At 38.5% G+C, this 24,144-nt stretch overlaps 1 protein-coding gene across 1 annotated transcript in view; it reads left to right on the top strand.

Moving 5' to 3' along the window:
• The window catches only part of vipr1b (vasoactive intestinal peptide receptor 1b), a 251,631-nt gene that overhangs the window by 69,230 nt on the left and 158,257 nt on the right, over nucleotides 1-24,144 (top strand). Inside the window, exon 3 of the mRNA XM_028804190.2 lies at nucleotides 11,826-11,933. Coding sequence (XP_028660023.2) covers nucleotides 11,826-11,933 — 108 coding nt within the window. The remainder of the gene's footprint in view (nucleotides 1-11,825; nucleotides 11,934-24,144) is intronic.

The raw sequence follows: 24,144 nt of genomic DNA, 5'->3' as shown, positions 1-24,144 counted from the left end.
TTTAACTTTGCCAAAGCTTTAGCTGGAACTTAAAAAAAAATAGTGGTCCTAATTTTAATATAAGTAATGATTTGCAAGTCTAATCACAAAACTGGAAAGATCAAATTAAACATGTACACACAACACACCCAGAAAAACACAGCCGCTTAGCCAGAAACAGGCTTGCAGCACCCATCACAGAGACAATTTTATATAATGCAAAAAGCAAGATTTTTCTTGATAAGTTAAATACATTAACCAAAAGGTAGAAAACTGGAGACAAATTGCTTAAGAAGACAAACTTGAGGATTGTTATAAAAATTTTAATACCACACCAGTTTCTAAACTTACTTAATGCTGGAGCCTATCTCAGCCAGCATAGATAGAACTTTGTTTGTCGCTTGATGGAAATTTGTCTTTTCACAGATGCTTTTTAAATAAATGAATACATAAATAGGTACATAAGTAAATAAATACATTGTCACAGATGGCTGGGGTTCTTACCCAGCTGGGACGCCTGGAAATACCGGAAGGTGGCATTTATATCTTCCGGGTCACAAGGGGGCAACCACCCTGGGTTAGGAGAGGACCACGGGAGAGAAGCAAGGAGGTTCCAACCCGGTGGGACTCATGGCCACTGCCAGGGGGCGCCTCAAGCCTCATGGAACCCGGGAAATGTTTACTTTCGCCACACCCGGGAAAATGGAGGAAGAGCCTTCCAGGGACACCCGGAGTGCTTCTGGTGCAAAGGGCAGCACTTCCGCCACACCAGGAAGTGCTGCCGGAAGAACGTCACCAGGCACCTGGAGCACATCAGGGTAGAAATAAAAGGGGCCGCCTCACTACAGTCTGGGAGCTGGAGTCAGGAGTGGGAGTAGGACAAAGCTCCCATGAGGAGAGGAAAGGCGGCCATGGACATTGAAAGAAGCCCGGAATAGGGGTGATTTGGTGCTGGGAGCACTGTGTGCCGTGTGGGACTGTGTATTTGTGCTTAATAAATGTGTGCATTTTATAAAGATGTGGTTTCCAACTGGTGGTGTCCAGGCAAGTCTAACAACATACATACATACATACATATACAAACACACTATGATCACACTCCAAAATGACTAAAAAGTAAGAGAATTAAGAAGAAAGACTTTCTGACTTGGCTGTCACAGTGAGACATTATGCAGGTGTATTGCTGGTGGTACAAAGTAGCCCCCAGTAGTGTTCCTTGACCCAGTTCTGCTGAATAACTTGTTGGCTGAAAGTTCTTAATGTTAGTTTGTCAGAGAGACCAGCATTGTTAATAATGGCTCTCAATTTTGTCTTAATTCTGTGCTTCACTACTACGTCCTGGGGGTCCATATTGTGTCTCATAACATCGCATATTATTATGATTAGCTTCTTGATTTGGTGGACCTCTCTTGAAGTGATGTTAACAGATCACCACTCCTCAGCGTAGAAAGTTGCACTGGCCATCACAGACCTGCAGATGCTGTGAAAGATGTCACTTCACACTTTAAAGGAACACCATCTGTTAAGGAAGATGAGCCTGCTTTACCCTCTCTTATATAGATGCTCTGTGTTCCAAGACCAGTCCAACATGTTACTGATGCGGACTCCCAAGTACTTGTAGGAGTTCACCACCTCCACATCCACTCCCTTAACAGTGACCAGACATAGAGGCTCTTTGGTGCGGTGAAAGACAAAAACCAGTTCCTTGGTTTTGCTGATATTAAGTTGCAGACAGTTCATTCTTTCACCAAGAAGTAAAGTCCTCCTCCTGACTCCTCTCCTCTGTCTCATCCAGCTTATCAATACACCCCATAAGTGCAGAATCATCACAGAATTTCTGCAAGTGTCAAGTGACATGACCTGATGTTATATTTATAGTCAGCGGTGTACTGAGTGAAGAGAAAAGGAGTCCCTTGTGGGGCTCCAGTGTTGCTCACATCCATATCAGAAAGTCCTTGAGCTTTACAAAGTGTGGTCTTCCCTACAGATAGTCCATTATGCAGGACACCGTAGGCTCATCCACCTGCATAGCTCTGAGTTTACCCCTTAACAAGGATGGCTGGATGGTATTGAATATAATGGAGAAATCAAAAAACATAATCTTCACAGTGCTACCAGCTTTGTCCAGGTGAGAATAAGCTTGATGGAGCAGATTGATGCTTGCATTCTGTACTCCAGTCTTCGTCCAATAGGCAAACTACGGTGGGTCCAGGTGGTCTACCGTGAGAGAATTCATATAGTCTGAGATCAGTCTTACAAATATCTTCATGATGTGAAAAATAACATGCTGATTAAGGAACTGGAAATATAAAGCCATTTAAGATATGGTTACATTTACTAAACAACAGATTCACTTGAAGGAGTTCTTTTCACTTTTGGACGTGTGTGGCACATTCCAGGCCTCAAGTGCTGTCTGTGAAAGAGGATTTAGACAAATCTAGGAATCATAGCAGCATATGGAAAACTTGATGAGAATTACTCTTTTTAAATTCTGGACACACTGTTAATGGTCATAAATTTTATAATTTATGGAAGACAGAAAAGCGTCAGAAGGTAAAACTTTTGAATATTCAGTGAAATTATGAGTAGAAATAAATGTTTTGTAAAGAAACATATCAGTTGAGTTTACTTTTCAATATTTAGCATTAAATATGCGATACAGTAAATGATCACATGTGTGATTTTTTTTTTGCCATATATAGAAATGCATTTCTAATACTTGCGCTCAAAAATTGTTGGATTTTAGAATTTGTTGCTCACACAAAAATAAATTGCATGCACCGTGCCACTCCTTAGAGGGAACTTGCTCACCACTCTCTTTAGCTGCCTGTGTATTGAGCATCTGCTGTTGCAAAAATAGGGATTCATGTAGCTTATTATTCATGTGGCACACAAGTAGCATGTACTGGAATTGTCTTCTGTTGAAAGCATGCAAAGGCCAGAGGAAAGCACAGCTATTTGCCTTTTTGCTTCTTTTTACAATTTGAAGTTCAAAACTTTATTTTGTGTAAGTACCCTGGTCAATTCTGTGTAATTGACTGTATCACACTACCAACCCTCACCTTATGAAGGTGTCATTATTTATTACATATAAATCATTGTTATGCAAGGAAAATATTGTTTGGGATTGAAATCATGCATATATTAGGTAAATATAAGCCTCAGTTTAAAGGGATATGCAAAGAGTAGATATTCCTTTGGCTTTCAGTAGTTTAAGTTGATCTTTAATCGTTGATAACAAAGGACACAAAAAATACAATAGAGCTTTGGGCCAGTGCTTATTTTTTAATGTGAGCACAGTGTTGCCTGAGGCTGCTTTACTAAATATAAGCCATAACCATCAGGAAACCAGCAAGTACATCCTGTTAGAAGATTAGCAAGCTTAAACAAATAGGTCGGGCCTCTTTTATTGAGGCAATTGATTAAAAATGACAAACCTCAAAGAGCAAATATTCAATTTAATTTTCTTAAGAAATTAGACTAACATGGTTAGGATTTTCTTCATTGACCTTAATGCTCTTTTTTATTTCAATACCATTTGTCATGTTATACCATTAGTAGCTCAAGAAGGAGTCTTTAATACAGTAGGTGGACAAATCCAGGTTGTGAACATGGGGACGAATGTATTTATTATGTCAATCAAGCCTTTTTAAAATGATTTTAAAACAATTGTAAACTTTTTCTGATTCCTAGCTGTATTGGTTCCATATGTGTGAGATCTGTAATTGAGACCAACGTAAAATCATGTTGTGCTTTTTTTCTTAGTTTTTCTCCAATCACATGTGTGTTTCACAAACTAATTTGCATTTCTTACACTCATTTTATATCATTGGAATCAAAAGCAGAGAGTGACTGTGCACAGCAGGACAAGCCTGATCATGAGAAAATACTGGAAAAGCAATAATCACTCAATCTCGCAGTACATTTTGCATATCCAAAATAACATCATGGTCCCTACTAGTATGAGAAAAACACACAAGAGAAGGATCAACAGGAAGAATATAAAAAGAACACACTAACAAGGCAACATAAAAGAAAACAAGATTTGCTCTACTCAGTCTAGCTCCCACTGGTCTTGAACCATAAACTATAAGGTGGAGTAGCTTGCCCGCTTCCTCAACTCTGCCAATCAAGACAGTCTCATTTTCACCTCTACACTTACTCTCTCTCTCTCTCTGTCTATTATGAACCAATGAGCCTTTGACCCAAACACTCCTCCAATCCTTGATATCATATTCTGTACCTCTATACTGAAGAGGATCTACATTGACTCCCTGGAGCACCTCTGGACAAGTCACAGAATCATCTTTGGGATTGAGTGCAGTCTGTTATTGGCTCCAGTGAACAGGCTACACCTCCTGTCATTACAACCCTGCAACATGACTAACCCCTCTCCCAAGCCTGGGACCATGTGTTGCTTTCTAATGGGTTATATGGCAATGGCTGACCTGAACTTCTATAACCTGAGTTTTAAAATAATAATAATAATAATTCATTACATTTATATAGCGCTTTTCTCAGTACTCAAAGCGCTATCCACACAGGGAGGAACTGGGAAGTGAACCCACAATCTTCCACAGTCTCCTTACTGTAAAGCAGCAGCACTACCACTGCGCCACCTGTGAGGATAATAGTCACATAGTACCATTTCCCCTTACTTGGCACCATTTGCAGTCCTCCATTGCCCATTTTTTTGCTATTGTAATCTAGCAAATTAACTCTGAATTTTTTTGCATTCTTTCATTTTAAGTTGTTAACATTTTTTACATGTTTTCGCAATACAATTGTGAGCTTCTGTTCACCTTGGCCAATTGTTTTTGTGTTTCTAAGGAGTTGCTATGGAGTTCCAGCTCAGTGGGTATAAAATTCAATCCCTTCAGATTTCCAGATGATCCCAGTTTGTAGATACAAGCAAAAAACTAAGCATGTGTGTTTATTATTTTGGTCATCAACTTGTACTTCTTCATTTTGAGTGCAAGGATTTCATTTTGGTTTTGATATTATGTCTTGTCGGCTTATCTGGGTACAGTCTTATTTTTGTTATCCTGACTCCCATCTTTCTCCTGATCTCTTATCTTTCTTCCCTTGCGGTGTGCCGTTTTCACTTTAGACATAACAGAAGTAATGTTGCAGCTTTACGAGAAATCTGTGGCCTCTCTCATATTAACTTGAAATAGATTATCTGAACATCTTTCAACACCCAATGGGAATATTACAACTTTTGTCCTAGCTGTTTTAGGCAGTGACATCCCAGCCCATTTCACTCATTATATAAAGCCCCTAAAACAAATACCTTTTGATAATGATAGAGATGGCTAAGAATTTTGAGACATTTTAGAGCCTGTTTTGCTTTGTGTGGTTTATGATGCTTGCTTAGTGTTTTTAGATGTAGCATTTTTATTTGACTGTTTTTTGTTGATATTTTTGATCACTGCCTTTTCCTAGATCATGATTTTTGCTTCTTCTTTTGTAATACTCTCATCTCTCATTCCTGTTTCTCAAGACTATCTCCTTCTTCCTATCTCAAGACATTCTTCTTCTCACACTGTCCATAACAGGTTGTGTGACTTTTCTCTACCATATGCCCCAACAGAGTTGTTTTTTTCCCTTTCAGTCTCTTGCCAGATAGGCAAACATTCATCATCCTGGGCCATTTAGGTGAAGATACAGAGCGAACTGTACTGAAATATCAGGTCCCCTCCAGAAATGGCTCTTTGTACTATTGTATGGTGCTGGTATTATCTAACATTAAATGAAAACATCTGCCACATATCTGCTTTGGCACATACTTATTAGCTTTTCTTTTTCTTATCTTTTGAATAGCACCAGCTGCTCTCTCTTTACTACTGTACATCTGCAGCTCCAGAATCCCCTTCCCCAAGATGTTTTCTGAACAGTTCATGATCTTCATTTTTCCAGGAGATTATCATTATAGACATTATCAAGGACAAAGGTATACCTCTGACAATGCATTAAAAATTATTTATATACTGTATATTTATATTTTATATATAAAAAAACAAAATTAGCTAACCCTCAAGCATTCAAACAGCCTCATTTTGTTCACTTCCAGGCCACATCCTTTAAATTATTTTTCCAGGCATCTATATCTGTCTGTCTGTCTGTCCGTCCATAGTGGTCAGGTGAAAGATATATATGATAAAGTCTCGAGAAATGTTAGGCCACCAAATGGGACATCCCTGTTTACTTCTAGCACAAGAATAAACAAAGTAAGCGCACAGTAGCGCAAACTCTTAATAAAAGTAAAAGTAATAGCCTCCGCTGATCTTCTGAAGTTCCATATTCTTTCCCACCTGGCATTAATGGTCGTAAGACCAGAAAGGACAGGGTCAATTGCCCTCACTGGGCATCTTCTCGGTGCTGAGAATGGAAAAAAGATGACAACATTAGCGACAGCACCCCCTCTTGCCCTGGTAGGGTATTGCTCACCTTGGGCATTTCCAGAAGGTGTTTCTCGGATGTGCATACATAACTATATACATTGTGACAAGGACGAGACTTCAGACATTATAAAGGTTTGGGGCATCCATCCATCCATCCATCCATCCATCCATCCATCCATCCTCTTCCGCTTATCCGAGGTCGGGTCGCGGGGGCAACAGCTTGAGCAGAGATGCCCAGACTTCCCTCTCCCTGGCCACTTCTTCTAGCTCTTCCAGGGGAATCCCAAGGCGTTCCCAGGCCAGCCGGGAGACATAGTCCATCCAGCGTGTCAGGTTTGGGGCAGCCACCTATATATTATATCCTGGCAGCAAAAGTTTGCAAAAGTTTGAACAGAGATGTTCACATGACTGAGTCCAAAATCCAAAATAGAACTGAATACTTGGAGGTAAGATGTCGGTTTTAAGGGCTGGGGAAGGAAGTGACGTCATCAGAGGTGCCGGAACCAGAAGTGACGTCATCAGAGGTGCCGGACACAGAAGTGACGCCATCAGCGGTGCCAGAGCCGGAAGTGACATCATCAGAGGTGCCAGGACCTGGCGAGATTTCCCAGGAATGGTCTGCAAGAAACTGAGAGAGTCAGCACACTCTGCCACCCCCTGGTCTAGTGTAGTATTACATTTACTCAGGCCCTTTAGCTGTCTCCTACTCGCACGTGTGTGACAATATATATATATATATAACATTTAGATAGGTATGCTCTCTTGAGTCCAGTGTTTATTCCATCCTTTGTCACTGTTTAATACTGTATAATACATTTTTTTGTGGTATCCAATATTTTAGATATTAGCAAGTAAAGCTTTCAAGATACAATAACAGTACTTCAGCTTAATGTCCTTATGCTACTGCCACTGGCTGGCACAAAAAAGGCTCAAGCATGATCTGATACATTTATTACTACAGAACAGCAAATGCTAATGGTCAATACGTTGTCAGTTTTAGAGACCGATGCCCATATTTTCAAGCATCTCAGAGTAGGAAAATGGTCCAAACTAGTTCAAAAATTAGTAACAAAAATTTGATTCAATTCTTAGGAGTAAGAGCAGAAGCATTTTATCAACTTCCATGATTTAGAAAAATAATTCTAACTTCACCATGACCTTGGGGAGCTTGTGTGCTGTCCTAACTGTCCTTGATCAATGAGTCTGTACAATAGTTTTATGGATGTACCGGTCAATGTTGGAGAAACAAGAGTGCACAGCCAGAGCTTTCAATTTAGCAGTCTCATCTTCATCTATAGTCACAAAGCCTGAGTAGTGGCTGAGTGAAAGAGATTTCAAGTTCAACAAGCCAAAAAGAAGACTAACTGTCTGTGACAAGTGTAGAGTTCAGCACTAAGGGAGGATGTCAGAGCAGAACTGCTGCTTGTTTGATGTAAGAGGGCTAGTTGAAGTGGTTTGTGCATATCATTAAAATACATTCTTCGCACTTCCTGTAGAAGGGATACAAGGAATCTCTTAGCATTTGGTAATCCTTTAACAGATGATGGAAGATGTTACTGAGGATGTTGTGACCTGATTAGCCCAGAATTTCATTAACTCTTTTAGGGCGGATATCGACTTTTGTCGACAGGAGGGTTTGGGGGCGCATGTCGACAAAATTCGACATCCAGGGGTAGAGGGTGACAACCAGCTGTTAATGGCGACAAAACTCACTGTTACGTCACAGGCATTCCCTCTCTGCTCACAGGAATGTTAGACTTATTGACTCGTCATCTAATCCTTGAGTGTGCGTGAGTTATGAAATGTAAACAAATGTAAACAAAGGCAAGATGGCATCGACATCTCACGAGGGAGTAAAGCGAGTGCAGATATGAAAATATTCAGCAGACGATGTTTTTCGCATTATCGCTGAGTCGGACTCTGAATTTTCAGAATCTCATTTTGTTGACAGTGATCAGGAGATCGAGCAGGAGAGTGAGGAACTGGCATCAGCTGGTGTCCAGTTAGGCTGCCAGCTGAGCGGCTGCCAGCTGAGCACATTCGCACAGCCGACGCACCTACGGCAAGGTTTGTGTGGGAGGAATACCCAGACATTGATCCGTGGGAGCCAAATTGGCTACCGGACTTCACAAGATGGCATGGCTTGCTGTTGGACACGACAGATTACCAGCCGCTGGACTACTTCAGGCTGCTCTCTCCTGATGCTGCTTTTCAGCGACTGTCAGACGAGACAAACAGGTATGCACAGCCATTTTTTGAATCGCATGCTGCGCTTGCACTGCATTCTCGTATTTCAAAGTGGAAACCCACAACAAAAGACGAGATGAAGGGCTTTGTGGCCTTACAAATAGAGATGGGACTGGACTGGCGATATAACTTCAGGGGGCATTGGTCCAAACGTGCTTTGTCCCCTGGTTGCTTTGGACAGGTTATGCCGCGTGATGATAGGTTCTTGCCACTGCAAAGTTATATTCACTTCTGTAATAACCAGAAGCAAATCCCAAGGGGTGAGCCAGGCTATAACCCCATGTAGAAAGTTCAGCCCCTGCTTGACATTGTGGAACCAACATAGAAACAATTTCATCAGCCTGGCCGTGATTCATCTGTGCATGAATCTATGATAAAATACAAGGGATGCCTTTTTTTCTGCCAATATATGCCAGACAAGCCCACAAAGTATGGCATAAAGGATTTTGTACTGGCAGAAGCAAACACTGGTTTCTGCCTGTAAGTAATCACATATACAGGAAAGTATTTCTTTCAAAGAGAGAACTGTCCCTTGACAAGTCAGGTTGTGCTGGAGCTGCTTCAGGGCTATGAATATTTGGGTCATGTGGTGTACGTGGACAGTTTTTATACATGCCCAGAATTGTTCATGGAGCTACAGAGCAGGGGAATTGGAGCTTGTGGCACAGTGAGGGCAAACAGGAGACACAGACTGAAAAGGAGAAGAGGTGACAATACGGTTTTAATGCGGGTGGAAAACTTGGTGGCATTGGCATGGCACGATGTCAAACGGGTGACTTGTCTCTCTACAGTACACACTAACAATATATGTGAGAAAGTGCAGCAACAGACAATTGAAAAGGAAACACCAGTGCAACACGTATGGTCAGCAGTGCACTGTGGCAATGACTGAAATTGGCTGCTTTTGAGCGAGATCAGACTGTGTTGTGTAACATGTATGTGATATGTATGGGAAATCAGCTAAAGCCCAAATTGGTCTTGGACTTCTCGGCTCTTTCTCTGTCTTTTGCAAACCTCAAGTCCGCAATCTAGACGTTATCTTTGACAGTAACCTCTCTTTTGAGAAACAAGTTAATTCTGTAGTCAAGAGTTGCTTTTTCCAGCTTCGTCTATTAGGTAAGATCAGGACTTTTTTTTATCTTCTAGGGATCTTGAGAAAGCTACTCCTGCTTTTATCTTTTCTCGCCTTGATTACTGCAGCTCGCTGTATTCTGGGATTAGCAAATCCCTGATCTGCAGGTTACAGTTGGTCCAGAATGCTGCCGCTTGCTTTCTGGTTGGGGCAAGAAAGTCTGATTCTGTTTCTCCAATATTAGCTTCTCTACACTGGCTGCCTGTCAGTTTTCGAATTGATTTTAAAATCTTGTTGCTAGTTTTTAAATCTTTACATGGGCTTGCTCCGGCCTATTTATCTGAATTGTGTGGTTTACACCGGCCATCTAGAGTGCTCAGATCTTCTGGTCAGTTGTCTCTTGTTGTCCCTCGTACTAAGGGGGACAGACAGGGCTTGTGCAGCTGCTGCTCCTCGCCTGTGGAGCTCTTTACCTCGTCACATAAAGGAGTCGTCTACAATTTAAAACGAGACTAAAGACTCATTTCTATTCACTTGCATTCCATGACTTTCAGTAATACTGATGTTTTCCTCATTGTGATTATGTAACATTACTTCTATTTATTATTTATTTTATTTAAGTTCATTTATTTTATTTCTATTTATGTTATTCATGTTAATTGTATGTTTTTCTTTAATTCTATTATTGTAAAGCACTTTGGCCACAGCATTCCTATGTTGTTTTAAATGTGCTATATAAATAAATTGACATTGAAATCATAGAGTATACAGGCTCATACGACATGCAAGACAGTAACATTTGTCAAAAGTAAATATTTTTTGTTGATTTAATATTTTAAACAATAGCTTTGTGTTCTTTTTTTAAAAAAAGTTAGTTTTTGGAAAAACATTCAGCCCTGGGAGAAAAGAAACAAAAAAAAATTAGCCCTAAAAGAGTTAACCACATAAACAGAATGAAAATGATGAAGATGAAAATCCTGGTGTTATATCAATGAAATTCGTAACTGTTTTGTTATATCCAGGGTTGTATCACAGACTTGGTCAGTCAGACTTTGGAGGCAAACTTATGACACTTTTAAATGTATTTAGTTAATGCTCGACCTACATCAATGTGCTGTCTTGGGGAACTTCCTAGTTTTTATAAGAATCATCAGATCTTGAGTTTATAAACCATTAAGGAGTAAAATGTAAAAAAAAAGGTGAATAAAGTGCTGGTGTCTAAAGAATATTCTGCTATGTGTTACTGGTATAAACAAAACTTCTGTATAAAGAAAGAACATTGGGCCGTTATGAGTTGCCACTAAAAACGTCAGTACACCTTGGCTTAGATTCTACAAGTGTGTGGAATTGTATTAGAAGGATGCAACACCATCATTTTGTATGAGACTAGATTATTTGTTGTTGGTGAAGGTGATGAAAAATTTTGTCTTGGGTGAGGTTTCAGAATCTCCTATATATGTTCATGTGACATGAGGTTTGGTGATGGGGATAACGATGGTGTATGGTTGTTGTTTTGTTTAAGTAATTAATTGACTCATAGTCTATAGGTAAGAGCTTATGATTCAGGAGGATCTCACTACTATCAGACTAGAAATGCTTCACCACAGATTGAATGTGACAACTAAGAATTGCTTTGTATTTCTTAGCATTAGAAAATGCACCCTACATAATAACAGTAACGCTGGCATTCTTATTCTGAATGAAAGTTGGGCAATCTCCTTTCAAATGAGAGAATCTTTAAGTCATTCAGCCAACATAATGGGCAGTTACGTCTGCCGAACATTCCTGTACATGACCTAAGGCATAGTAATTATTAATTAATTATTTCAATGAAAACACCTGTGTAGAAGTAACTTTTCAATAAAATTTGTATTCCTTGTTTATTAGTTTCTTTAACTTTGTCAGTTATGTGTATAATGATCAAGTGTGATGCATGGCTGGGATGAACATTCGTCACTAGTTGCAATATGTGTGTACTTGATTAGTTAATTGCCTAGTTTCTAATTCTAGTCAGTTTTTCTATCATATTTTAATCAGAATTAGGGAACCTTTGCCACATCAAAACTTATTGCTGGGTAGTTTGATTTTTTTTCTTGTCTTCTAACTGCTTTTCATTTCTGTAGGGTGCAGAAGAATGTGGGATAATATAACCTGCTGGCCAAATGCCAAAGTTGGAGAAGTGGTTGAAGTCAAGTGTCCGACATATTTTGGTCTTTTCTCAAATGAACATGGTAAGTTAGATCTGCAGTTTCTTCTCTTTTGAGATATTTTATTTTGATCTTTTCATACAGAAAATAAATATTTTATTATTTTCTCCTTATTCAGGAAAAACATTTCTGCCTGGTCATTGTGGCTTCTCTGTTTGAAGTATTCAAGAGCATAATGATTCCCTTATCGGGTTACAAATCACAAAGAATGCTAATTTCTGTGAATAGTTTTAATTCATTTTGACATATTCTTGATATTTCCAAAATTATTTCTAAAGGATATCTTTCTAGATTTTAAGAAGTAATTAAATTGTGAAAAGACCTGTGGGAGAATTGAGATCTCATTCGTACATTCAACTGCTGATTTTTAATAACACAAATAAAAAGAAATACCTTTTAAGTGAGTAATTATAAAGTTATTTTGTAGGTGTTGTACCACCATTAATAAACAGGAAAAGCCTTATAATTCTGAAGCATGCTGTGTTGAAACTGTAAGTTCTGTCTTGTGTCTGACACCAGAATAAAGGTTGATGTCTCCTTCCTTAATTATATAATGTACTAGCTGTGGTATCCATCCAAGATGTGATGAAATCTAAGTAATCAACGTACACCTCAGTGTTAACGTTTCTACTGCACCATCTATTAGAAATGCATGTAGTAATAAAATGCATTGTACTTTTCATTCCAACAGATGGTACATTTCAAGCAAGTAAAAAAATGCATTATTACAAATATTTGTGATGAGCAATCAGTTGGAATGACAGAGACAAAGCAACTGGACAGACACATAGACACTTATCCTTTTACAGTATTAAGAGGAATGACTGGTGTAGGGTGGCACATTGGTGCAGTGGTAGTGATGCAACCTTGCAACAAACAGACCAGGGTTTGTGCTCTGGTTGCTTACTGCGTGGAGTTTGCATATTCTTTCTTTGTCTTAGTGGGCTTTCTCTGGGTGCTCCACTTTCCTCCCACAGTCCAAAACACAGGCAGGTTAAGTGAACTGGCATTGTTAAGTTGACATTCTATTTACCTAGATTTTCCAAAATAACATCAAGGTGAGATCTGAAGGTCCCTTAAGTTGTATTCTCCAGGACACTACTTGGTGTTATTCCTGCCTTGCAACCCTGCTCTGAAGAAGCAATGGTTATATTTCTTGTGATTAATTTATTTGCTATGGCTGACACCCATGCACAACTTCAAAGTGTATATGGAAATGTGGATGTTAATAGTTTGAGATGACGAGAAAAGACAGCAACACCGACACTGTCAATCATCCCTATAATTGTCCTCAGCAAACTACCTCTATCAAGAATAACAAGTTCATTAGGGTGATTCAAAGCCTGGCAATTACAGAAGTGAGGCAGTTTACAAATGGCTGAATCAGAATTCTGTGTCAGGGGACCTTCAAACTGTAGGAAGGAATTAGCAAAGGTATAAATGCTATTGAAAAGTAGTACTTTTATGATTACTGCATATCCTTATTGAATATTAACTTAATTTCTCATTGCTTGTATATGGGGCATTTACAAAATATGAAACATCAATCTTAAAGTTTTTTAGAAATAATTTGGATACTGAATGTGAACCATGGTGATTTATAGTGAAAAGGTAGCAGATGAAAATATCAAATTATATAAAACTTTAAATAGAAATAATTGCTACACTTCTGAGGTAAAAGAAAATTAAAATTATATACAGTATGTGTTTATATTGTTATTTGAATAGGCATTGTGTCACTACAAAAATAATGTATATATGTAACAATACGACATTTAGAAGCATTAAAATTAAATAGCATTTAAAATTGTGCATATGCTTTTTTTGCTGTTAAACTTTGTTGGGAGTATTTAGGTACCTGAATGAGAGTCAAAAAGACATCCCTCCAACTGTGGCAGTGAAACCACGTGTTGTGACCGTGTCTGTGTATCTGGGCAGGCATGCATGTGCATTGCTGGTTGGGTACTAATCATAGCACAGTAAGTAAATAATAATTGAGATTATACATCAACTCAGGGGACTTGTTATCAAAAATATAACACTGATAGACATGGCCTCACTGTGATCCTTTCATATCTCTAAATATATAAAATCCAACGTCTGTCTGTCTGTTCACTTTTCATGAGAACGACTTAATGGATTTAGATCAGGTCTTTTCAATAATTTGCTTTAATATTCCGGTTGATTTTGCGACTTCTTTTATCACACTAAGTATCATAGTTCGGTTGTGGCACCAATTTATTTGCACAAATTCAAGAGGCAGGTTGTGGGCTGAAGGGAGGGGGAGGCAGGGACCTCAGGAGTAGGGAGCCGGGCGGGGCCAGCCTCCGTTCAAGTTGTTCTACTTCTCACCATGTGTTGGCATGTACCTTGCCTCTGCTGCAGACATTATTATCTACAGATTATTAAAGAGTAACATTTGACGTTTTTGAGAGGGAGATCACAGTTACGTGTGTTTTAGACAATACCTGTTCATTGGCAGAGATATCATGGCCACATGCTCTTCTCCCCACAAGGGGGACGCTCTCTCGTCAGAGCTGAACACGATCAAATACAGTGGCAACGTTTGACATTAAAGTGTACCTACCTTCCACTTGGCCAGAGATACCTGGCCAACTTTTTACATTTTTGGCAAAGAGATCACAGCTACATTCTCGCCCTTGATAGCAAAACCAAATATATTGTATATCAAGAGGCCCTCAGATACAAAAGCTATCAATATAAATTCTTCTTAGTACAAATTATTAAATTTTTAAAAAAATTTGTATTGATTTTTAAAGTTTGTACTGTTTCACTATTACGTGGGCGGAGCCGCGAGGAACAGCTAGTCTATTATATATTTTCACTCGTTGCTTATGTCTTGAAGGATACAATTATCCAGTCGAACCTATGAGGCCATATAATCGGCCATATACACTACTGGTTAAAAGTTTCAGAACACCTGGGAATGTGTGGGAACACATGAATTAAGTCAATTGACAAATGGATAAATTATACTGTATATAAGTCTCCATGGGTTGCATTTTGCCCTACCATTGTGTTAATGAGAACATTTTAGCTTTTAATGTGAGTTCCGAAAGCTTTAAAATAAACCATCAAAAGGTCTATAGAGATCTTTTGTTTAAAGTAAACTGCTTCCTGTGTCAAGGTTTTTGTATTTGTGCTCAGTATGGAAGGAACTGAAAAAAAAATCTAAGGTAATAACAGCATTGTCCTATAAATTGCTTTAAATATACTGTATCGGGAGTTATGATTTTTTTTAACTTCTGCTTTTCTTACTTTAAGTCACAGCAAAAAATGGCAAAATCCAAAAGGTTTTTCTACAAGATCATTAAAAGAGGCAAACAACAAAGAGGCTTTTGAGTCTCCCTGTAAAAACCCTTTTGTCACATTTTGGTAAAGCAAGAAAAATACTTTTATTTATATCAGACCTTTCAAGGTGACTGTAGGCTTTTAAGAACCTTTTAAAATATAAAGAAACGAGGTGGCATTGAGAGTTCTAATAGACATCTTCTGTGCTTTTCAAAAGTGGACGATAGTTTTCTATGAATTGTGTTGTGAAGGTCATTGCAGAGTGTTGGCTGTTTTTGTGCGTGTGTTTTTTTAAGAGTCATTGACATATGTTTCTCAGGTAATCTGTTTGAATAGTTTGAATAGTTATTATTAAAAATGTTCATTATGAATAAGGATGAATAGGTTATTCATCTGCTAGGCTTGCTAAGAGTCATGATTTCTAATCATTTTAAGCCATTCATTTTGCATTCCATACTGACTTTCAGTTGCTTATTGATTCATATCCACATGCACTATACTAATTCTTTTTAACATACCAGAAGAATGACTATGCATTAAATTCTGACTTCCTTTAGAAACTTAATTTAGTTTGCAGTTATGTGTTATACCTGAATATACAGATAAATGAAATGCTAATGTAACCCATTAATGTTACAGACTTGTGGCCCATTCAGGGTTGGTTGCACCTGATTTTTTTATATAAATTATAACATAATTTACTAAATAACAAACATAATATATCAATAAGACACATAATAATTCCTTATTAACAAAAACCTTTGTTAAACACAAAAGTATACATACAGTATATACCTAATAGTAAGGGAGGCTGTAAAGTCATGAAAAGGGGTAGTACAAGTAGGTACAGTACATTTACAGTAAAATATTATAGACCAATTTCTGTCAATAATAAAGGTTGTTCATATAGAGGAAGCTGAACTTTTTCATGTTGGCAACACATTCTTTTGTTTTCACCATTAAGAAATGCCGCTCCATATGCCTCACAATAGTAATCCAATTTCATAAGTAATGCTCTTCAAAGTAACATTAATTTAAGACTGTAAAAACAATGCTTTCATATGATTGGAAGTTTATAGTATGTGATGATCAAATTTTGCATTTTGCCAAAATATTCTGTAAGAGCCGTTTTCCTAGTTATATAAGACTCATGAATATTTTACTAGATGACAATGTATAATCTATGGGAGGTTCCTATAACCCCCATAAGTAGAATTGAATTGGTATACTCTTGCCATTTCTAATAGCTCTTAAGTAAATATTAAATTTCAGTTAGTGACTGCCTTTTCAGTTTTAAACCGTGACCGTGCACATGCCTATGTGCTTATGAGCCTACGGGCTTTTCGAGAGTGTAAAGTAACTCGTAAAACAGCACTTATTTGAGTGCAGAACCGTACGCTTATAAGAATTTAAGAATCTTTTTAAGTATAGAAAGAAGAAGTAAAGAACTGTTAAGTACAGAAATAACTAAAGTTTCTCAAGAAAAGCTAAGTTTAGAGAAGATACATTTTTCCTTTTTTTTTGCCTTTTATTCTACGTGTGTAACAACTTTTTTCTTTATTCTTGTATGGCTTATTTGCTTTTAACTTTCACTAAATAATTTTAAAACAAACTTTTGGACTGAGAGATTTCTTTTGACATGCCTTTTACCCGTGCTTGAGCTCGCCTTACGCTTCGGCGGCTACACATTCTTTTGTTTTCAACATTAAAAAATACAATTTGATGTTGATCACATTGCTGATCTAACTTTGATAGGTAGTGGGTCATCAAAGAAACATCGATATTGAACTTCTCAATTGTTGCTGTGCATTTCTGTGTCTTGCATTGTATATCCTTGACTTTGTCTGGTATGCCTATGAGCCATCATATTTGTCTGCTGATGAATTGCTCCATACTCAGGAATATTTCTCACATTCTCTTAAATTGCCTGACGTTCAGCAGATGTCACTGCTTGTCTTTTTCTTTGTGCCTAATCCATAAACACATTACTTACACTTGAGAATGAATTCTGAAAACATATGTATGGCGTCCTGGGAGATTAACAATAGACGGGCTTGAACAGACTGTGGTTTTATTACAATAAACTTTTCTGTCAATTAGGTTGCCAAGGCCTAGCATTTTTTGAATTACAAGAACATAACAGGCTATATTCAGCATTTGTTCTTGCTTGTCTATGTGCTTCAGCATCTTGTCTCTTTATTCTGTCTCATTCTGCATCACTTAATTGCCTTCTGTGATTTACTTGATGCTCAGCAGATGTCACCACTCTTCTTAATTTTTGCTAGTTCCTGTTTTATGTGGTTAGCGGTTGTTACAGAGTTCAGACTGTGGTCATCTAAGGCAGTGGTCCCCAACCTTTTTGACAACAAGGACCACTTTATTAGATGCCAATTTTTCCACGGACCGGTGGGGGTGGGGGGGTTGTGGGGAGGGGGGAAGGGTGGAGTTTGGGAGGGGTGTGGAGGGGCAATTTTATACACAATTTACATAACATTTCTTTTATTATTAAGTTATTAAGCAGTTCGCATACGTTTGCAACCTGAGATTTTTCTTCTTTTTTTGCATATAACATATGCTTTGCATTTGCCATTCCAACAGATTGCACATCACAAGCATTAACACTGTTATCGTTTTTTTCGTGTCTGCCGTTTCTATAGGAGGGTGACAATGAGTTAAATTCCAATGGATGTTTTTCAAATGTTGACAAGCAATAAGCAAAAGGTATCACTGAAAACCACAGAAAACAAAAACAGCAAAAAAAAAAAACAGTACGAGGAAAGTTCAAAGAAAGAATTTTTTTTACAATGTTTCTGTTTGGGGATCGTTGTGCAAACGTGCACATCTGAGCTGCGACCACAGATCTAACTGCTCTGTGGATGATTCATTCAGGCATTTCAAGGTCACTTCGTTGTAATGAAAGCATCTGCTGAATGTACTTCGTAGTAACGCGATTTCTATAGACTTGTATCATATGGGGAAACTGTCGGGACCATAAAAATACTTTGTTGTAATAGTCTCTCACCTCGGTCTCTCTCCTCTCTCTGCGCCGCTGCAAAGCCCCGCCCGCCAAGCGTTCTGAAAAGTCTGAGTGAGTCTCCGTTGCCGGCAGTTCTCTCGCAGCCCGACTGTCAGACGGCTACGGCCCAGTAGTGGGTCGCGAACCGGTGGTTGGGGACCCCTGATCTAAGGGAATAACAGGCTCGAAAAGAGATAATTTTTGGGGTGCCAGCCAGACCATCCCCGTTTACTTCTGTGTTCAAAATAAAACAAACGCATGATGGTGTGAAAAGGAAACTAAATAATTGCCATGCAAATAAAATGGAATCAGTTAATCAGGTCTGCCTTTGAATATTCTTGTACTTTGATGGAAGACCATTTAGGAAAAGCTTGGGTTGCTGTTGGAAGAGGTCTTGGTGAGGCTAGTAGAAGGAGCTTATCCTGTGGTCTGAATGTGCATCCTAGCACCCCAGTACAGTGATGGGGACAAAGTGCTGTAAAAATGGCGCTGTCCTTCGGATGAGATATAAAATCAAGGATCGGACTCTCTTTGTCTACTAAAATATCCCTGGGTACCCTTTCTAAAGTGTAGGGTGTATCCCATTGCCCTGGCTTAATTACCCACCTCAGCCTATTCATTCTGACCTCTTAATTATCCCCTGTGTCTAACTGGCTAACTACTTCATCACTTCACCACCTAATAGCTCACATAAATGGCTGCAGTCGCATCATCCAGGTGGATGCTATACATTAGGTCTGGTTGAAGTGGCTCCCCACTCTCTAAGTAAATCTCTTTAAGTGGTGAGAAAAATGCTATATAAATGCAAAGAATTATTATTATTATTGTGATTATTGGAGCTCCTTCAGTCTCATTCTTCTTGTGTAGAAATGATGTTTTCTTCTGGGCGGTCACAATTTTATAGCCCAAAGACCAGAAGTCAGTTGCCCTTACTAGGTGGTTTCTCTGTATTGTGAAGGAAGAAAAAGACAAGACAGTTAGTGGCAGAGTTCCCTCTCAGCCTGGGCTGGTATCACATACCTGGGAAGAACTTAAATGGTGATCCACTGTCGCATATATGAGACGACATGTTTAAGAAAAAAAAAAATTAAAAAGCAAAGTAAAAAAAATATACATCACAGTTCTGGGCTGCACTTATCATTTAACAAGTATACTTACATCAATGTGCCTAACAAATAAATGAGTACAGTAATATGTTTATAAACCTACAAAAATTAATATTATAAAATTGTTATAATAAATACAAAGCAAAAATAAAATAAGCCCAGAAAGCCCATAGATGTCTGAGGCAGATCAGACTTTCATTTTCATCAGGCTTTTCATTTACATTTCATTTGAAACAATTACAATTGTATTTTTTATGAGGTAAAGCAACACCCATCTCTGGTACCCCAGCCATATGAGGAAAGCTGAATATAAAAAAAAAAGGAAGTAAGTAGGATGAAGATGGGTGGCAGACACACAGCAGGGCCCTTGGTCCCAGGTAAAGAAAGGAAAGGTTGGCTGCAAGAATTAAAAGGTCCCCAACCTATAACAGTTCTGCAAAACTAATCCTTCCATCTACTGAATACAAAAAGAATAAATTTAATTTGCTCCCTGATCCTGGAAATCTTGCATGCAGAGTTAGACAGACAGTGGCATGGCAAAACAAATGTTTCAAAATATCTAGCTACATTTAATATTTGTCAATAAAAGTTGTTTTTGTCACATTATGCAGATTTACCTGCACATATTTTGTATCCGCCCCACATGTTTATTCTTTTGACTTCAGTTGCTATGACTCCTCTGTTATTTACTGTTTAACTATCTATTATATTTGCTATATTGTAAACACCAGTCTTATAATAGAACTGAGTGTTCAAAGGCTCCAAAGTCAGGGGTATTCATAATAGACAACAATGGAGGACCTGTCAAATGAACATCAAAGGAAATTGTAATTTTCAGCATGCACTGACATTGTAACAGAAAGGCATAGACATGTCACTAAGAAAACAAAGAAAAATGGGAAGGCATTGACTGTGCAGCTCACCCTTTGTAAAGCAATGTAATTCAACTAAGTTAACCAAATCATTCTGTTAAAAAGAAATTAATTTAGTTAGGCATACTTTAGCATATTCGTTTTCCATGAGAGAAGTGAGCAGAGGGGTACGCCATGTGTAACAGACAAAGCCAGCTGTTCTTATTACTGTAATTTACTCAGAGCAGATCAGCCAGCAGGTTGGTTTAATTTATGTACCCTTCTGGAGGGGTACATGGAGTGTTGTTCACTACATTTGTACCCCTCCAAATCTGAGAGTCAGATGGAGAAACATCAACTAGAAGATTCAAGGTAATCTCAGAATCTGTGATTTTGAATGTGTTATCAGATCACTTTTACTATGAATTATGTAACTTTAAGACTTTTGTTTCTTTTAAAATGTATAAACTGGTTCAATCAAAGTTAAGTTACATGGAGCTCCACTTCAAATAATATAAAGCGATCTACTGTCAATAAATGTACAAAGAACATTTACAAAAAGAATAGTGACCTTGGTAACTTATTGAAAATCATATAAAGTCAGGTCATTATATGTAGCAGTTCTACTTTAATTAGTTTTAACTAATGAAACAGGTGGCCCCACTAACAAGAGACTACCAAGGCACATAGGCATAGGACTGGCACAACATCAAACAAGCCTGGCAGAGTCCAAGCTTTAAAAGAGAATTTCAGACTGGTCACTGTAATGCAGTTCCAAGTTTTAGCATAGGCCCACTAAGTGGTGATGTGCCTTTTTAGTTAATCAGCTATCTAGACTAACATACTTTGTGGGTTCAGGAATGGCTGCCACTGGTCATGGAGAAAGTGTATAGAGACCATGATAGAAGGAAGCAGGGGGTTCTTGTCAGGAACTTGTGGAGCATTGCTACATTTTCTGGAAGGCAGGAAGGAGAGGAGGTACCAAGAATAACTGGCACTATCGTTACATAAGGAATTAAGGGATGCAGAACCTGCCAGGGTGAACTCTTGTAGGATGGCCACATGGATTTGAAACACAGTTTCTAAAACCTAGACGTGATACTGGTTATTGTCCAGAAAGTTTCCTCAGGGGGATAAATTCATATTGAGGAGGTCAGGTAGGGCAAAATCTCAACTAACAGAGAAGGATAGTGCTGTGTAGAGAGTCTCAAAGATGATGAAACGTGGTGTGAGGCCTCCTAAAAGTCCCACAAAGCAGGCATGGACATTCACCAACCTGTCTTTGATTGACCTCACCCCAAACAGGCACCACCAACCACCACGCAGACCTAAAAAGGGGTCCTGTTTTAAAATGCATCTCTAGGGAGATGAAGAGTATGACTTCTGGCTAGATGAGACAAGTCCGTCACAAGAATCTTTATTAAAAAGAAGAATTTATTTTGTTTACAACAAAAAGGACCAAAATGGGAAAAGAGCAAAAATAAAGCAGAAACAACTTGCCTGATTTGTCTGGCTTTGTCTTTGACTTTCTCTCCTTGCATTGACCATGGACTCCACTAGAGGTTTATTTCTCTAGGGATACTCCTGATTGAGTTTTTGTTTTCCTCTCCTTCATTGTCAACTGGCCATAGCTAATTAATTAATGGACAGATATTGTTTGTTTCCATTTATGTTAATCATTTTCTAGTTTGTTTTTTATGTGTTTTAACAAATCTGGATCTTTATGTGTATTGATTCTGTTTTTAGTAACTTGGTAAATCTATTCTTGCATTTTACCTGAGAACTTCTCACATTTCTCAGGACCTGCACTTAGTGAAGAGTGCTATACAAAAATAAACTGGCAAAAAGGCAACCTAAAGTGAACAAGTTCCAATATGTGATACAAGAGCATAATCCAAGAACATAAATGGAAAAAAAATTAAAGGGAAATATAATTCACACTAAACTCTGACAAATGTTTTGGTTCTTTGCTGGTACTTTCTCTCCAGTGTCAACATTAAGGCAGATGAAGGACTCGGCAGCAGTGATGACAAGTTGGCCCCGCCTCTTGGGGCTCCACCAACAAAACACAAGAAACAGCGGATCAATTAAACATACAGAACATAATAAATAATAAACTAACATAATAATAACAACATTAAAATAAAAATATGAAAAATACTTAAACAACTGTAAAAGGGAAATAATAAACAAATGCCAGGCTGGCTGTAACAAAAGAAAAAGGAAAAAAAGGAAGTGAGGAAAACGAGAAAGAAGATCAATGTTTCCGATAGAGTGGTTTGGACAGTGGACAAGCAGATGAGCTACTGCAGCTGAAAGTCTGGGAATGGACACTCTATGGTCAGGTCCCATGAGGCATCTAGGGCTTTTTTTTCTCAGTTTCAACTAATATGTTGTGTTCTATAAATATATGCAAGGTTTGTGTATTGTGTTTGTAATAAATCATTATTTTTTTTATTTGCCCTCTTTACTACTCTCTTCTCTGGGTTATGGTGCCCCATCACACTAGTTAATCAGCAGTGAATCTTCTATGTGCTGGTTTAATAATCAGCAGTAAAAAAGTGTTCCAAAACACAGCATGCTGAATTAGCAAAGTGCCATATTTAGCTTCAGTTTTCTTGCTTGAACGTTTTAATTAGAGCAAAATCTGTGATCTTGTGCTCATTCCAGCAGTATTTTGTTTAAAGTTGGTTTGCTTTAGTTGCAAATATTTTGGCAGGCAGTGTAGCTTAGTGGTTAAGACTGACTCATTATGTCACCTCGAGTGAGTCCTTTATCCTGTCATTGCTCATTAAGACGTGCAGAAATTAGTTGTATTGTCCTGTATATGTAAAACACCTAATAATAATATTCAATATATACTGTATTTATACCTCACCCAGATCACCTTAAGGATCTTCCACAGTTGATGCAAGAGCTTGGTACACCTCAGGCCTGAACTTAGCCTTGTAGCTCTATTCCCCGCCTAGATGTCTTTCAGAGAAGGTTCCTTAGTGTTAAACTCAAAGATAAGCACTAGTGGTGTTATGAAGGTCCTGCAGCTATTCAGATCTTTCTCCATTGTCCTATCACTGAAGGTGTTATTCAGATAATGTTCAATCTCTTCTTTGGAATGGTCAAGACAGTCACTGCATTTTCAACCAAAATATTGTTTGGCGAATGTGAAGGTGTTTAAATTGAAGGATGTTTGTTTCCTGGCATTCTCTTTCCTCCTCCTCCTCCTCCCTCTGTGTCATCTGCTCTTCTTAGGTTGACCAGCTTCTTCCTTAGCAATCTCAACTCCTTAGATGAGTGACATTTACCTCCCAACAACTTGGTCCATCGATGGCTCTAGGCCTATGCCTCCCCTCCTTAACACTCCTTTTGGTGGCAATACCAATGATAATTGCTGTCATTGACTAGACATGATGCTTTGCATCATCCTGATTACAGATTTAAGGACCCTTTTTGTACCCTTGTCAACCCTGGCCTACTCTTTCTGGTTGGAGGCGACTTGAGCTGTGGGTTTTCTGACTCTCTGGGTTGGGGTGGAGCATGTGGCAACTAGTGATTCTGGAGACTGTGGGCTGAATCCAAACCATGTCTCACCACCTGTCCCTCCCTCAACCACCACGCACATATTTCTTCTTGGCCTTGTGGAAGCGCAGTCTTCTGTGATTTTGCACATCATGTTACAAATGCAGCCAGCCCTCATACTGTATTATTACATATGGCTCCATCCAGCTGGAGTTCTCGTTCTCCATCATATAATGCTTTGCTATATACTGTATATTGTGAACCACCACAGGGCGCTCCAGCCATCCCAACCCCGACACAGGCAGACGCTAGGCACAAGTGCAGTACATCACACATTTTATTTACAAGTGAGGAAGTGTTTTACCCTTGCTCCCCACAGCAGCACAGTGTAAAGCACCAATATAGAGTTCCAAAGCACTTTCTTTCCTTCTCTT

Source organism: Erpetoichthys calabaricus, chromosome 6 (genome assembly GCF_900747795.2).
Source record: "Erpetoichthys calabaricus chromosome 6, fErpCal1.3, whole genome shotgun sequence".
Lineage (NCBI taxonomy): Eukaryota > Metazoa > Chordata > Cladistia > Polypteriformes > Polypteridae > Erpetoichthys > Erpetoichthys calabaricus.
This window is presented reverse-complemented; position numbering and strand designations above follow the sequence as displayed.